The 17,356-nt window shown below is 39.5% G+C and overlaps 1 protein-coding gene across 3 annotated transcripts in view; it reads right to left on the bottom strand.

Moving 5' to 3' along the window:
- Positions 1 to 17,356, bottom strand: part of nbeal2 (neurobeachin-like 2) — a 202,607-nt gene that overhangs the window by 133,400 nt on the left and 51,851 nt on the right. For all 3 annotated transcript variants that reach the window (XM_048595708.1, XM_020515436.2, XM_048595707.1), the window contains exon 2: positions 389 to 483. In XM_048595708.1, the coding sequence (XP_048451665.1) occupies positions 389 to 483 (95 nt within the window). The remainder of the gene's footprint in view (positions 1 to 388; positions 484 to 17,356) is intronic.

A 17,356-nucleotide genomic window follows, 5' to 3' on the forward strand; every position in this document is an offset into this window, starting at 1 on the left:
TCAAGATTCCAGATTTCCACTGCCGTTTGTGTCTAAAAATTATTTCTCAATTTCACTTCTAAGCAACATAACTCTAACATCGTCTGTCTGTCTATTTGCTCTGTATTTTTCCACCGCTGCATTAGTCTCTTTGTATCTGCTCTGTTGAATCCACTTAACATCCCGATACAACCTGATAACACACTGATGATATCACTCACCAACCTCCCAAACTCCAATAAAGACTTAGATAGTCTTTTAAGGTGCAGTGAAGTGGCCATCACCCATGATGACTATTGCATAACATTGAGGAATGAAAAAAAAACCCATAATTTTAACAAAAAGGGCTGCAAGAGGTTACTGAGCAGAAAATTAAACGGTATGAAGATATTTTACTTGTTGAACTCACCTCCGCTGCAGTGGCTCATAAGTGCTGACATCAATAACTCGTTCAAAAGAAGTGACAAAGGCTTCAAGCCATTGTTGCAGATAGTGAGGATCCTTCTGTAAAGAAAGCACAAAAATTAAGTCAAGTCCACAGCCTCCTCAGGATTTCACTGTGCTCAGATTTGCTCCTATTGACCTTATACGCAAGACAGACTGGTAACAACGCTAAGTTGGGTTTTTTTAAACAGAATCTGATGGTCCCTTTTTCTGGTGCTAAGTTTTAATTTAAGTTTTAACTTAACACAAGTTTTCAAATTGCTGAGGCGGAATTATGAACCTGCATAGCTTGGTCTGTGTCTCTGAATTATTAGGACAGCAACACAACTGTAGTACCATATGCCTCATAATATCCATGGTTGGCTTTTCTGCTCTCCTCTGCACTACAGCAATCTGACCATGGTGGCAGTTTTACAATCAAACCTCAATTAGTTTAACAATATAAGTCCATGTTGTATTTGGCTTGTTCATTAACCTCTCAGACTAGTTAATGAACAGGTTTAGCTCCGTTTTGATCTTGGGTGGGGTCCAAATCACTCACATTTGCACCTCCCAACCCAAAAATGCCTTATTTCTGACCCGTACAGCACATTAATTGTTGAGACACATTGCTAAATACTTTGCTTTTGGTTTATAAAATGGGTGCAGTCTTGTCATTGCGCTGAATGTTTTCAATTCAAATTATTTTAAATGCTCTGGGTGTTTTTATGGACCTTGTCAAGAGATTCATGTTATGGATTCTGACAGATAAGGAGAACATAGTAATCACTGGATGAATAAAATCCAGCCTAAAAACACAAAGATCAATTTAATTCCCCAACTACCATCCTGGTAGTTGCATGGTCCAACAATTATGGAATTGTTAACTAATCATAGTAGTGTAATTATCAAAGTATAGAAAGGGGAGAATGAAAAGACTGCCATCTGCTTGGTTTCAACTCCAGTTCCATTTTTCACTTGATTTCCTGATAAACCAATAACCAGTCTATCCCAGCATTAACTATGTTCAATTGTGATGCATTCGCTGCAGCAATTGATTTCTTTCAATTAGATGGACATATGAGGTGATGAAAACTCCAATGGTTAAAAGCTATTGAACAATAAACCTGATATTAATGTAAGGAAGGTTTTGAATTGGGTGTGACGATTGCAATGTTAAGAAGTAAAGTCAGAAGATCAGTTTCTCTAATTTATATTTGATGTGGCCAATGCAGATATGAAATTTTGAGGAGCCAGGAGCTGTCTAAGATATATTTACAAACGCACGGTCAGCAGAAGATTCCATGATGCTTCCCTTAAAATATTGCTGGATGCTGTCAAAAATAGGGGGGACATACTTTTCCCAATAGTGGCAGGATTATTATTCGTTGTTGTCACCAATGTTACATAGTTGTAAGTGTCTGAGAAGGTGAGCAGCACAACCATTCTGCTCAGCTGGCCTTAAAATGTAATGCAGGAAATGGTTAATTATGTAACTGGGTCAGGAGAATAAGTATATTTCTTGGTTCAACTACAGCATACGATGCAAGCCCTTCCACATTCATGCTAACTTGCCAAGCTTACTCCCATCTCATCACTTCTCACATTCAGTTCAGTTTCAGCAGCACCCAGCCTTCACTTGATCTGCATCTCCTTCCCTCCACATGTAACCATCAACAACTCCCACTCACTCAATCCATACACTATGTGTTGCATACGATAGTCACTCTCAGCCAATGCACTGTATCCAGAATTAATAATTGAAATTCACTCACCCAGTGATTAATATTTGCCCCTTACAGAAAAGATCAGAAACAAAAGAAAGAGAATGAATGACAGATTGCCCTGCGACACATTGTACAACTAAACAGGAAATGCAATGGAAATAAATGGCATATCTTTGTCCCCCTCAGTTGGAAATTGAGAGACAGAAAACTCATTGGTGGTAGAGTAAATAAATCTCAAATACACGTTAACTTTATTTCATCATGACTGAAGTATGAGAAGACTAAGTACTGTGTTTTTCAAGAGTGTTGCTTTGTCATGGCTAATTCATAGTTTTTGTTTTCCAAGGGCTTTATACACAGAACAAGAGTCACCAGAGATGCACAGGGATCATTCCTCAGAGACCTCTTTCCTTCTCAGAATGCAATGTCAGAGAATGTACACACGTGCATCAGTGCAAATATTCCCACTTCAGCACAAACACTTAAGAGTTTTGTATTTTTCAGTTCGTGATTTACAATTTAGAAATGAGCATCAACAGAAACTGGTAGCAGGGACAGCTGCAGAGAATGTAGGAGATGAAACTTTGGAAGGCTCTTGTGGCACAGTGGTAATGTCCCTACCTCTGGGCCAGGAGACCAAGTTGAAGTTCAGAAGTGTGTAATAACATTTGTGAACAGTTTGATTAGAAAACATCCACATTGCTCTTTTTGGACATAGGAGCTGAATTCCAAAGTCATCGTGAAAGAGGACAATAGTCGATATACAGAAATTTTGCAACATGGGAACAGATGTACTACACACACTATCTCCAATAATGGACTGAATGGATTTCAACTGAAAGTATAGGATTACAGATTAAAGATTGCTTGCCTTGCAAAGAGTGGACAAATCCATGGAGGTTCATACTTGACTGTCAAATAAGTTTATACCGGCCAAGACCACAGCTGTGGCAAATATATCCTCACTTTAAATAGGATCAAGTTGCCCTATGCAAGGCCTTACAAGGCATCACTGATCTTTTCTTCACTAAGATGTTCTCCAGAAGGATGACACTGAAAAAGGAACAGGGAAGTGGAACTTAGCTCAAAATACTCCCACTTCTCATCAGTTGCTCCTCCCCATTTCACCATGCTCCCTCTTCCCTCTCCACAATCAGTATCTGACATGCTACATAATTTTCTGATGGTAAAATATGTCCTTGCATAGGTGGAGGTGGCACAATCTTTGGCAAGGTAACAAGACAAAAGCACCCCAATTGTCAGGGAAAAGATCTAAATGGCCTGCCTCTACTTTTTGCATGCGAGTTTGGACGTGTTAAAAGTCTAAGTTTAAGCCAATCCAATTCACCAAAGGTCTTCACATGAAAGTTTCGCAAAATATTGCATCATTAAGTTCTCTTTTCTTCCAAAAAAAAAATCACATAATTTAATAGTTACTATTTTTTGTTAACCACTGAGTGTTAATGATGCAGCTTCAACAAGTACATTCAAGGCTGAGGTAGATCAATTTTTAAATCGGTCAGAGATTCAAGGGGTATGCAGAAAAGGCGGGTAAGTAGAGTTGAGGACTATCAAATCAGCCATGATCTCATTCAGCAGCGAAGCAGACTCTATGAATAGACTACTTCTGTACCTCTCTCTTATGGTCTTTATAACAAGATGCAAGATGAATGCGAAGGTCATCTCTACCTGTAGTACTCTCCACTACATAATGCTGTGCAAGACAGAACACACGATCATGATTCTCGACACCCTCCTGGAAAGTAATGAAAACATGTCCAGACTTATCTAAGCACCTGAAACACATAACCTGACAGACCTGATTATCATGTGGTTCTCACTGTGGCATTCCTGTATCTCTCAGATATCATTGCTCACAGATGATTCGACTCCAGTTTGAAGGGGGGATTTACCTCTTCTTTCCTATAAGCCGACCCCAAAGCATCTAAAGGGATTTTACAAGCGTTTAATGGGACAGAGGAAGTAAACCCAAAATAATGTTTCCAGAAACACAAGGGAAATATAGGACAATGGTACAGGTTCAGGGTTGCGAGAGGAGGTTTCAGCATATTTTAAGTTATGATCGGCCATAGCTACATGAAGTTGTCAAGAAGTTGTGGCATTCAAGAGGGCATTAGATGACTGCACAGATAGAAATGATGTGCAGGGAAATGGGAAAAGGTAAAAGATTGGCACTAGGTAATGGAGTGGTTGCAAACTTGATGGGCCAAATGGCCTCCTCCTGTGGTGAAACAATTCTGTGATGCTGTGAAGAAAGGAGACTGGGACCAGGTCAATTTGGGAAACAGCCGAATGTTGTAATGGGAAGACAATGGTTTTGACTTCTGGGCTTGATATGGCTTGCAGGACCTTTCTCATACAGATCAGTCTTCTTGCAGTTCTGAGGAAGGGTCACTGGACCGAAACATTAACTGATTTCTCTCAACAGATGCTGCCAGACCTGCTGAGCTTTTTCAGCAATTTCTGTTTTTGTTTCTGATTTCCAGAATCTGCTTTTCTGTTTTTATTCAGCCGTCTGGCTGTTGACTAGTCAGAACACGTGACATTATTAATAAAATAGATAATTGTACACTAAGAATTTCATTCAGATTCAAACTGCACAAAGTGCCCTAATCTCTGAAGTGATCCTACAACTTCCTGACTTGCAGTTCAGGAATATTCCCTTCCTTTAAATAGTAGGTACTGTTGTGGGAAGAGTGATCAGGCGTGTTGAAACCAGCAACTTACCTACTCCCTTGCCGCCACATCAGGAAGTAAATTCTGGGTCAACTATCCTAACCTAATGCCAAGGAAGGCTGTTAACTCATCAATTAACAATCCATAAAACAGCCTTATCCAACCATCAGCCCAATTCACTGTATTCCTGATGGGCAAGAGGGGCAGCATGCCCAACTACAAAAACAGGTTGGCCTTCCTGCTGGAAATGGGGCTCAGTTCGTCTGAAAGAGCAGATAATCTGAAGCATAGATGGGGTCAGGGGAATGGCCATTTAATGGTCCTAGATTCCAAACCCACCTTGATCCTAATCTGCGATTCCTCATTCCAAAAAAAAAGGTCATTTACCATTCCAATGTCCTTGGGTCTTCACCATCACCGTGCAGCCAGCACTGGTGAAGTACACTGTCACTCACAGTCAAAGCCAACGGTTTCAAATGAGCACGATCTTACTGTGCCCAGAAATGACTGACTGAGAAGCAGTCAGAGTAAGTGCTTAAGTGCATGATTAGCACTTGATCAAGCAGGCTCTCTTACTGGTGGGGAATGCCTCACTCCTAAAGATGCCCACGCCCCCAAAACAGACCAAAAAGGGAAAGTCTCAGTCACAAGGTGAAAGTGCTGCTGCTTCTGGAATTTAACGGAGAAAAACATGATCCAAGTCTTTAAATAGCAGTCAAAATGGATAATGTAAACATAAGAGATGTCAAATTGATTTTACCATCATAGTTTTAAAGATGGAACGACAACCCCATAACACTGTTAGAACACAAAATAGATTCTTTATAAACAGAGCCAATGGAATACAAAAGCAAAGTAGTTGTTAAACCTTGATAAATCAGCTCTGAAGAGTCATCTAAACTTTAAACGTTAGCTTGCTCTCTCTCCACGGATGCTGCCTGACCTGCTGTGATTTCCACCGTTTTCTTATTTTCAGTGCAGAATCCATCATCAGCAGCAATTTGCTCCCCCTTGATAAATCATTCGTTAGGTGTCAGGGAGTACTGTGTTCAGTACTTTATATTGACTATAAGAAGAACATCAAGGCCTTGAAAAGAGTACAAATCGGATTTTCCATGACGATACCAGGGTTTAACGCCTTCACTTATCCCAGTGAAGTTGGGATTTTTTTTTAAAAAATCAGAGAAAGTTAATTGGGATTGAACAAGTGCACAATTATCTATTTACTAGGGTTGAACAGAATTTTAAGGGTGTCAACTAAACAGAAACAACTCTAAAGTATGTTTTTTATATTTAAACTGGAATAGATCATGGCAATATTAAAAAGATCAGCTCTGGATATTTGGAATCTGCTCTCAAATTTGAAAAGTATAGATCTGTGTGATGCTTTCACAATTGCCTGTAAAATGTGTTGGGACGTATGTAATGAAGTACTTTTGAAATATAGTCACTGCTGGAAACACAGCAATCAACTTACATTAGTAAACTTCTATAGACAGCATGTAATAATGGTCAGATAGTCTGGTAGCTTTATTAAGGGATAAATATTGGCAAAGACACAAGAGAAACCTCTCTTGCTCCTCTTTAAAATACCACCATGTGATCCTTTAGGTTTGCCTGGGAAAGGAAGTGGGGCCTCAGTTTTACACCTGACTTGAATGGTGAATATATTAAGTAGTGGTGCAGCAATTAACTTTATTTTTGTTAAATAAAGAGCTTACAGTGGGTAAGATGTTCTTATTGCATATTGTTATCATGGTTTCGAAAAACATAGTACTGGACAAGAAGAGGTGACTGCTTGATTTACTGAGGTTCAAAATAATCATATAATCAGAGTATACAATCTGTACCTAGAAAACTAACTCACTCCAATCCTTATCTCAGTAATTGCCTAACTGCAGGTTAATCAAACTAATTGAACAGCACAACACTTGTAAAATCATCATCCACGGACCAGTGGTTTCTTTTTGACTTGTGTTAATGCTGGTATATAATGCCTCATTCCAGAAACTGGAGCTTATACTATAGTGTGCTCAAGAAAGTGAGTCCTATCCTTTTGGAAGGGAGTTATTTTAGATGATGTTGTGTTGTGTCTCATGGTTATATTTCAGCATACCTTTAAGGGGAACAGTATGTCAATATACTTTCAAGAGACACGCTCAAGGTATCATTATACCACAGCATGAGACCGACAGGTCAAACTTTACTTGGATTACTTGAATCATGGCATGCAACAAGAAGCATGCTGCCCTGTCCAAGTTATTAGCTTAATACTACCCCAGAACTATGGGCCTGAGGAGTGGAGTATTTGTGTATAAATAATAAGCTGTAATAATAAACACCAGTTGGATTCTTCAATACTATGTTATCTACGCCCAATTTCTTACATTACAAGTGATAACATAATCATAGAGTCCTCAAAAAAAATATCCTGCTGAAGGCAAAACTTACATCAGATGGGGCTTGTTGATGATTGTTGCAAACCATCTACACTAATGCACTGGCCTTACCATGACATTACACACGACCCCAGAATCACAAATTTCTAACTGCCCTCTGAAAGCAAACCACTCCATTCATGGCCAATTAAGAATGGGAAATAAATACTGGTTTTGCCAGTGACACACACAACTCAAGAAATAATGCAAAGAAGTGGGTGTGCTTTAAACAGCTCTTTTCAGAACAGAGCGCTGAGTAATAACCTGTTAGAGATAGCTGACCTCATCACCTTGAACATAGGGTGCAGCTCGAATGTTGTGCAATGCAAATTACAAGAAAATATCTGGCCAGCAGAGTTAGAAAGAGAAATGAAGAGGCACAAAAAGGGTAGAACTACTGGATGACGTATTTCAGCAATATCATACTTATGGCAATGGCTGTCCAAATTCTGATGTGGTAAATTGAGAAACTGGATTTAGTAATCTGTATTCTGTGGAAAGGCATCAGGAAATATGTGATTAAAAAAATGAGATGACAATGAATTTAGAATCTAATTGGCTCACTCCAGACCTATCACCTGGTCTGACCTACATGAGGCTCTATCCCCACAAGATACAGTAAACATTTAATTCCCCCAGGACAGTTAGGGATGGTTGATAAAAGCATCCAAGTGAACAAACAATGAAAGAGAAAGGAAAAGATTAATTTTTTTTGGGGGGGCAGGGCCAATGGCCTAGTGGTATCATCACTGGACTGTTAATCCAGAGACTCAGGTAATGTCCTGGGGCCTGGGTTGGAATCCTGCCACAGAAGATGGTGAAATGTGAATTCAATAAAAAAAAAATCCATTGTTGATTGTCAGAAAAACCCATCTGGTTCACTGTCCTTTATGGAGGGAAACTGCCATTTTTACCCAGGCTGGCCTACAAGTGACTCCAGGACCAGGGCAATGCGGTTGACTCTTAACTGTCATCAGGGCAACTAGGGATGGGCAATAAATGCTGGCCCAAGCCAGCGATGTTTTCATACGCGTCTCATTCACGTCCCCACAGGTGCAAAAGACAGGTCAGACTTTTGTAGGATAGAAGGTTAACCTGACGGTTAACCTGACACCACCATTTTTCTTCCAGATTCTTGTTAAAAATGTCTTACTTCAAGTTCTCAAATGGCCTATGGAATTTGAATCGAAAGTCTGTGCAATGTGCATGTGCCGGTTATTATAGAAACAAAATACCAGAAATCAATAAGAACAGAATATACCAGAAACAACCTGCATGTCAGGAAGGAGTATCTGTGGAGACTGTAATAAAGGGCAGAACGTTATGCTTTTCCTTCTAAATGTGGTGGTGGGTGAAAAATGGGACTCCGCCCAAACGAGAAAGCCCACTTGATTGTGCGCTTATAAGGTACCCAAGAGATCAGCTGTAGGATTTTCACTTCCAGGAAGTGATGTCCCACTCTGCCTGAACTGACAGTAGATCAGAGAATAGGAGCCATTGCGACCCAGTACTGCTTCAGAGGCCCAGACTACTGGGGCACAGTGACGTAGGAGTCCAGGACCAGATTGGCAACTTTGATGGGGAAGCTCTGAGCAATGTGGCGAGAGTGGGCCAGAGGTCGCGGAAGGGCAGGGAGTGGCTTTAAGATTGTAGATTATTAAATCCAATTTCTCAATTTACCAGTTCAGAATTTGGACAGCCCATTGCCAAAAGTATGATATTGCTGAACTACATCATTCAATAGTTCTGCTTTCCCATCCATGCCCCCCAATCACACCCTCATCAGGGCACAACGAGACACCCACCACAAATCTAGAAGGCAGATCATACCATTAATGGAGGCAGTGGTGTTAGGTTGTTGTTAATTGATCTCATAAGGGTTTCAATAGATGGCAGGGCAGGATAGCCTTTCTTGGCATAACTTGGATTCTGTCATGGCATGATGGCTGGTATCTCCCCAGTGCTAAGCTGCCTGATGAATTCTCCCAGCCAACACCTTCCCTGCTGCTTCTTGGGAAGAAAAAGTTCCACCCAAAGTTTCAATTTGACAACTTTTCATCTAGATGACAGGCCAGTAAAACAACCATGACACATTACTGAGCTCCACTGATACAAATCACTCACTTACAACGACTTACTTATAGTTCAAGGTTTTTTTTGTGGTCTTGCAGTACTCGCCACATCCTGAGATCATAAAGTTCTCATCTTAAAATCATGTAAGTATTTCAGAAAGTATATACATCTTTACAATGACAATATTTTGAGAAATCTGCAATGAAAATAAGCTCAAGACAAACATGTAATACAGGCCAGTCCTCTGAAGAATTCCCCTTTTAAGTAGATACATAGGACAAAAGGAAGCAACTAAATTCTTTAAAATGGTAAGAAAAACTGTGATAAATCACAAAAAAAAATGCATATTTTGATGTCCTTATGAGCTCTCAATGCAGCTCACAACAAGCAAGTGCTATTTGTTTCAATATAGGAACAAGGCAGTCAATTAGCATCCAGCAAGGTGCAAAAACAGTAAAGTTACATTGATACAACAAAGGGCTCTCTTGGTGCAGTGATAGGGTCCTTACATGTGGGCCAAAAGAATAGGGCTCAAGTCCCACCTGCCCAGTCATGTGCTTTTACATATCTGATCAGGTTGATTTTTAAAACAATTGTATTTGTATCTTTAGGGAATCTATGGTGCGGTGGTAGTGCCTCTACCTCTGGGCCAGAACGTTCAAGTCCCATCTCAGGTGTGCTGGCCACAGGCATATATCATAACACATTCAAATAATTTGATTGAAAATAATTTAAAATGTGCCTTGCACGTCTTAAAAACTGTCTGGGCAAGACGATTGGGTTCAAGTCTCACTTGTTTCAGAGGTATGTCATATAACATGTCCGAACAGGTTGATTAAATGGGCACGGTGCGTCAGTGGTTAGCACTGCTGCCTCATAGCACCAGGGACCCGGGCTTGATTCCACCCTCGGGCGACCGTCTGTGTGGAGTTTGCACATTCTCCTAGCGTCTGCGTGGGTTTCCTCTGCGTGCTCCAGTTTCCTCCCACAGTTCAAAGATGTGCAGGTTAGGTGGATTGGCCATGCTAAATTGCCCGTAGTATTCAGGGATGTGTAGATTAGGTGGATGATAGCGAATAGGTCTGGGTGGGATGCACTGAGAGTTGGTGTGGACTTGTTGGGCCGAAGGGCCTGTTTCCACATTGTAGGGATTCTATGATTCTGTGATCTATAATCATCAAATAATTCCACAGATGCCACTGATCCAAGTTCACAACCAAGTGACTGCTGACCTTCGCTGAATCGGAGTCACTGATTGTTGACCAGTGTAGTAAACTGCATTAATCACAACAGGTTAGCAGAGCCTGGCACCTGCACTATTATACTTAAGATCACAAAGACAAAATTTGGATTTGAATGACTCAACCCCACATTACCTGCTCACCCTTTTGCCCATCTCTCAACTTTTTGAGTTCAAGATTAATTGTACTCTCTTTCATCATTCTCTCCTCAAAAATATGAAACTCTTTCCTGTCTTTTAACTGCGACATTAAGCTGATGCACTCACTGACAAGATGTAAAAGGTCGCTCAGCACCATTCTAAGAGGAGTTGTTCACAAACTGCATTCAGACAATGGCCTGATAAATTCCCAGGACAGTATGTTCCTAGATTCCCCTCCACTGAAACAAAACTGCTCATAACTTTACATTCAACAATGCAAAATAATTAATTTTTGATTAGCTTTTCATTAGTGAAATTTTCATTTTATAAACAATACAATTCATAGATGCAGCTTTAGTTGCAACAATGTCACATTCCATTGCACTTTCAGTACAATTGCTTGTTTTGATATCATTGGCCGAACCATCAGTCTAGCTTTCCACAGGAAAATGGTACAGAGTGTGACTAATGATACTAAAACACCTGGTGAAAAGTCTAGAATTCAACGCAAAAAAACATTTTAACTGTCCTATATCCAAGACTATTAGAGTTTGTTGTGGTTATATGGAACGTTAACACTCTTGCAGTTGAGACAGATTGTACTTTGGAGTTTAAAAGTTTATCAACTTTTGAGAAGTTTTCAAGCGTAGCACAGTATGAATGGTAATCCCAACGGTAAGACGAAGAACCAGTTAAATCAGTAATCTGTTCATTTTAGTTGAAGGAGAAATCATCGGCAAAATAGTAGGAGAATTCTGAAGTCTTCCTGAACAATGTAATTCCCTCATCTGATCCAAAGGATTAATTTTGTTTTTAACAAAGAATAAACTGCAACAGTCAGTTCAAATTTGAACATTTCTCATCAAACTGGCACAAATTAACATGAATCGAGTCTAAAAGGGATAAAAGTACATATCCCTGTCCTGTTCCTGCCTCATTTCCTCATCCAACAAAGTCGTATCCCCTTTTGGCCAATTCAGTGGTTTACCTTCCATGTGTCCCATTTTAGTTTCACCATTTGATCTTTGTGTCCAGAAAGATCCAAAGATGTAAAGTTGGCTGATAAATATTTAAACAAAAACCACTTTGAAAAGTGATAATGGAGGATGCCCTGTGATGCAGTGGGTAGCAGATTCCGAAGCAGAAGCTCGAGGATTTGATGGCCAAGAGAGGTATATCATATTGCAGTCAAACAGGTATGCAAATTCTTGTAACACATGCCAATGGTAAGTGGCGAGAGCAAGAGAGAGATTCATAGTCAATCATGTGATGGAAAGAACACTGGAGTCTCTACTATCAATCATTCAGACAATATGCTTTTCAACTTTTCCATAGAATTTCCACATTATCCTTCAATTCCCAGATGGTTCACATGTCAATGCAGTTGTCCTTTTCTCCTCGCCAGAGCTTATTTTCCGAATTTTTGTCATCAGCAAATTCAGCAACACCACCTTTGGTCCTTTCACCCAAGTCATTTTTATAAAATGTAAAACACTGAGGCTCCAGCATACAGTGTTTCTGGTGGCATACCACCTGACAACCAGACACTGACCAATTTATAACAATTCGCTGCTTCCTATTAGCTAGCCAATCTTCTGTCCATGCCAATAAGTTACCCCACTACACTGTGAAATTTTATTTTCTGCAATAATCTTGCATACAGTTTAGAGAAGATTCACTAAACTAATTCCAGACATGTAATATTTGTCTTATGGAGAAGAGATTGAACAGTTTAAACCAATACCTCACTAGAGTTCAGAAGAATGAGACAAAATCTAATTGGAGTACATAAGATGCTAAAGGAGATTGACAAAGTATACATAGATCAGATGTTTGCCTCTGTGGGGCAATGTAGAATGATGGGGCATTGTTTTAGGCTAAGGGGTAGCAGATTTAAGAGGAGGAGGAATTACTTCTCCCAAAAGATTCGTATCTCTGCAGAATTCACTAGCCCCACACCGTGGTGGATGCTGGGACACTGAATAAATTTGAGGAGGAAATAGATTGATGTTTAATTTGTAATGTGTTAAAGGATTATAGGGAGTGGGCAGGAAACTGGAGTTGAGGTCAAGTTGAGCAGGTTCGAGGGGCTGAATTGCCTATCCCTGCATCTAGTTCTTATTTCCTTTTGCACATTTTATCAAAAACTTTCTGGAAACCTACCTACAGTACATTCACTGGTTCCCCTTTATCCACAGAGAACATGTTACCTCAAAAGAGCTAAAATAGATTGGTCAGACATCATTTCCCTTTCACAAAATCATGCTGACCCTGTCTGTTTACCTTGAACTTTTAACGTGCCCTGTTACAACTTCGTACCAATGAAAAGTATTAAACTAATGTGTGCGTAACTTCCTATTTTCAGTCTCCCTCTCTTTTTGAATAAAGGAGTTACATTTACTAATTTCTAACAATGGGGCCTTCCCTGAATCTATGGAATTTTGGTAAATTAAAACCAAATGCAATTATCTCATCAGTCATTTCTTTTAAAGCCCGAGGCTGAAATCCATGAGATCCCGAGACTTGTCAACCTGCAATTGTCCCAGGACTACTTCCCTGGTGATAATAATTTGAATTTCTCCCTCAATTCCATCCCTTCCTTCATGCTTGTACTAACAAATGAGATTGATTGCGATCTCCATCACAATTGCATCATTAGACTTTCAGCGTGTTAGATGGTGAATTAGATTCATTTTCATGTTCTCAAAATGAACAATTCATATACACTGCAGGGTCTCATGGTACCAAACGAGGCATAAAAAACTGGAGCAAAGTAATTTATCCTTAAATAAAGCAGTGTTATAACGTCGGCCACATATACTTTTAATTGTGAGCCTTTACTGTATCCCTTCCTTCAAAAGTGGAGTTTTATAATTCCTGACTTCAGCATTGTACTGAACGCTAACAGTAAACAACATTTTACTGCGATAACCCTTCCTCAAGGAATGACAAACTTTGGTGCTACCTTAAGTTGGTCTCAGTAAAATTGATCAGTGAGAATGCATTCAAAAGAAAACTAAACATGCAGACAAGATGTTATCTAAAGAATGGGATCTGTAACTGTGGATTATGACCTCAGAGCTTGAATAAATAACTTTCAGTTCTACCAAATGAGTCAGCATGAAGTAAATCCTCAATACTTCTAGTTTAGGTTGTTACAGTGTGAGGCCTTCATGTTCACAGGGATTCAATGTTGTCGAGCGTTTTGGGGAGAATGAGATACTAATATATACCTTCTCAGAACTGCAATATACAGATGAAATATCAGTCTTATGACTGTCGGTGACAGATGAATCAAGCTAACAACTTAATTTGATTCCTCTAAATTTTATTTAAGTCAAACGATTAACAAAGTAAAAAAAAACTTAGATGTAGTCAAATGAGCAAATCTGCCAATTTATATTTTTCATTGAATCTGTGATAAAGTTATTGCCATTGCTTGCAATGTACAGGCAACATGCACTGCCCAGTTTTATAACATCAAGCATGGTCATCTCGGCGAGGAAGCTGGTAACCATGACACCACTAGCAAAGATTGGTGTTCCTGCAGTTCCAAAAAGCAAGCCTTACCCATCTGTGGAAAAGTACTGTAACCACAGCTCTGCCCCCAAAGCAAACTTCTATACTGAAATTGTGTGAATAGTAAATTAACCTACATATTATGGCAGAATAGAGCATAGGTTTAAGGTGAGAGGGGATAGATTTAAGAGGGGCAACTTCTTCACGCAGAGAGTGGTGCATATATGGAATGGGGCTGCTGAAGAAAGTGGTTGAGGCAGGTATGATAGCAACACTTAAAAGCATTTGATTAGGCAATATGAATGAGAAGGGTTTAGAAGGAGGAGATGGATCAAATACAGGCAACTGGAACTAGCTGAGGGCACGATGGTCAGCATGGACCAATTTGGGCCAAAGGGCCTGTTTCCATGCTGTATTACTCTTTGATTCTAAGTAATATTTGTAACTTGTACAACACTAATTTTAATTCAAATCTGATCTTAAACCATCCTTGCTCTTCCTGCTAATAAAAAACTGGTCTCTCAGTTAGTCTCCTCCATGCACAAATCATCTTTGATGGACCCAGGAATGACTGCTGAACAGACTAATCCGTAATATCAAATAGGTGATTGCATGATTTGCTTACATGCCAGTCACTACTCTATCCTGAGGGAACTAAACTTCCTTCCCAACTAACCCACCACACCCCACTCCCTTATCCCCCTCGGACTCAGACAGTTTTGTCCGTATCTCCTTGGAACAAAAAAGTGTTTGTATCAAATGGCCAGATATAGCACAGAAGGAAATTTTGTACAAAATTTGGTTTGATTTGAGAATTTTTCCGTTGTTAGTCTTGTATGACACTCGGATTTTGTCAGTTTCACTGTATTTAAGAATAAAATGAAAAGGAAGTAGATCAGAAATTCAGTAGAAGGCTTTGTCTAAAAGAGGATTATGTAAGGGAAAGGAGAAGAGAAGAGGAGAAGGAAACAAAGCAAGGAAAAAAGACGAGAGTGCAAAAGTAGTGGTGAAAGCAAGAGGAAAACAAAAAGTGAAACTAATAAAAGAAAAAAGGGACAAACAGCAGAGCTTGGCTTTTTCTCAAAAGCAAATCAATACACACGTACAAGGACCGCACATCAGATTTTCTTATGCCCTTCATGAATAAATAAGCCACCAAGATTCTCTGCCACGGCACATCCTAGTTGTATAGCCACCACAGTAGATTTGATAGAGGAGAGGACAAAGTTGTTGCTTTCACTACAAATCAGTCCCTAGCCAGTTACACTGTTGGTGATACATCAAACTGTGACTCAGACAAATGTTTGCTTCCAATTTGAAAGCTGCAATATCAGAGGAAAGTAACATTGAAATATTAGCACATTGTTTATTAAGAAAAACCATATTCTGCAATATCATTTCTCTTGTTTCCCAATAGTAGCACAGATGAGGAGGGAAGCAAACTTACAACACTTCCACTGCCAATAGCAAAAAACAAGATACTTGGGTGAAATTAGAACAAGAGGTTGCAGGTTTTCTGGAACGTCCTCACAAAGAATGAACTGGTATTTCACAAAGTCTGGGTATCCCAAAGCATTTCGTAGCAAGTTTAGACACTTTTATAGTGAATAAAATGCAGCTTCTAATTTGCAAGATAAATAACCAGTGGTATTACTTCAGTGATGTTTGGGATAAACATTGGCCAGGATATCAACCACAGATTCATTTATTTCCATCTGAGAGGACAGAGATAGTTCAGTATCTTATCTGAGAGAGACTACCCTCAACTGTGTGCTACGGTGTATCAGCTTGGATCATATGTTCATGTCTCTGCAGTGAGGTTTGAACACACAACTTTCTGAAGAAGTAGTTTAATCTACTTGCATGACAATCAGCTTTGTCCATCACACACATGCAAGTGGATATGGTGCAGCTACTAGAAAAATTCATGACCAAATGATGTGACTTGCTCAGCAGATAAAAGATACACTAATGCTCAAGTGCCAACTTTATGAGATACGAGTTTCCTTTTAATAACGTTGGCTTAAGATAATCCTGTTACCTCCATCCTAATCATATAAAATCATGTATCAAAATATGCAGTTGTCCTCTTTGCCACACACCTGCTATTCCTATTTCTTCTCTTCCCCACTGTTTATATCATTAAGAAGTTGAGAAAGACAACACTCCTGTACTAATTCTAATATCTTTGGTCAATCTCTAGAAGGCTTTGATTTCTTGAGAACATAAGAATTCCAGCCCATTTAATTGAACCCAAGATTCAGATATGCTGCACTATCTTCCAAATTCCCTTGGTCCCCATCGTCGACAAATATCCATCTAACTTCCTCTTGAATTTCCCAATGCTACCTGCCTTCACAATCTCCCTGCATAAGCAATGAACAGGAGTAGCCATCCATCTCCTTGAGTCTGCTCCAATGTCATATTTGATCACGTGTGATCTGTACCTCAACCTTACTTGATCCTTATCCCTCGATAACATATTTGATCAATTTAACTATAAATCGGTGGTAAACAATTCACCACTACCCCATCTTAATTACAGTCTATTATAGATTTTGCAACAGGTTTTAGCTTAACCAAACAACGAGGATTTGAAATATATTAACAGGTCTCCCACAGTTGTTCTTTTCTCCTGTGTAAAAATTGTGTCTCTGGAAATGTTCTATGTAGAACAGACATCCAATCCAAGGGTACACCCTCCATAGCACCAATGTGGTTTGTCAAACAGAATTGTACATCCAACTTCATGGGGACTTATGAAATCGGTTCTGGAATGCTCTTTTTCAAACTTTCACGACTTTTAGTCTTTACTTGTAGCTTTGTGGGGCTTTTGTTTTAGTGTATTATGTTCAAGGTCCCAGACTGCTCAGTTTTTGCTAATATTCAGTCGTCATCGAAGCTCGTGGTACAAAAATGAACCATTTCGTCCAACTAGCCTCTGTTGGCACTTCATTCTTCATGAGCTTCTTGTCATGTCTTTTTATCAAATCCAACTGCCATAATCTATTTCTTTCTCCTTCAAAAGTACATCTAATATCTCCATAAATGCATCTCTGCCTTCCAGTTCAACTGCTCCATGAGGCAAGTTCCCTCATTCTCACTGCTCTCGGTAAAGA

This window comes from Rhincodon typus, chromosome 4 (genome assembly GCF_021869965.1).
Source record: "Rhincodon typus isolate 14 chromosome 4, sRhiTyp1.1, whole genome shotgun sequence".
Classification (NCBI taxonomy): domain Eukaryota; kingdom Metazoa; phylum Chordata; class Chondrichthyes; order Orectolobiformes; family Rhincodontidae; genus Rhincodon; species Rhincodon typus.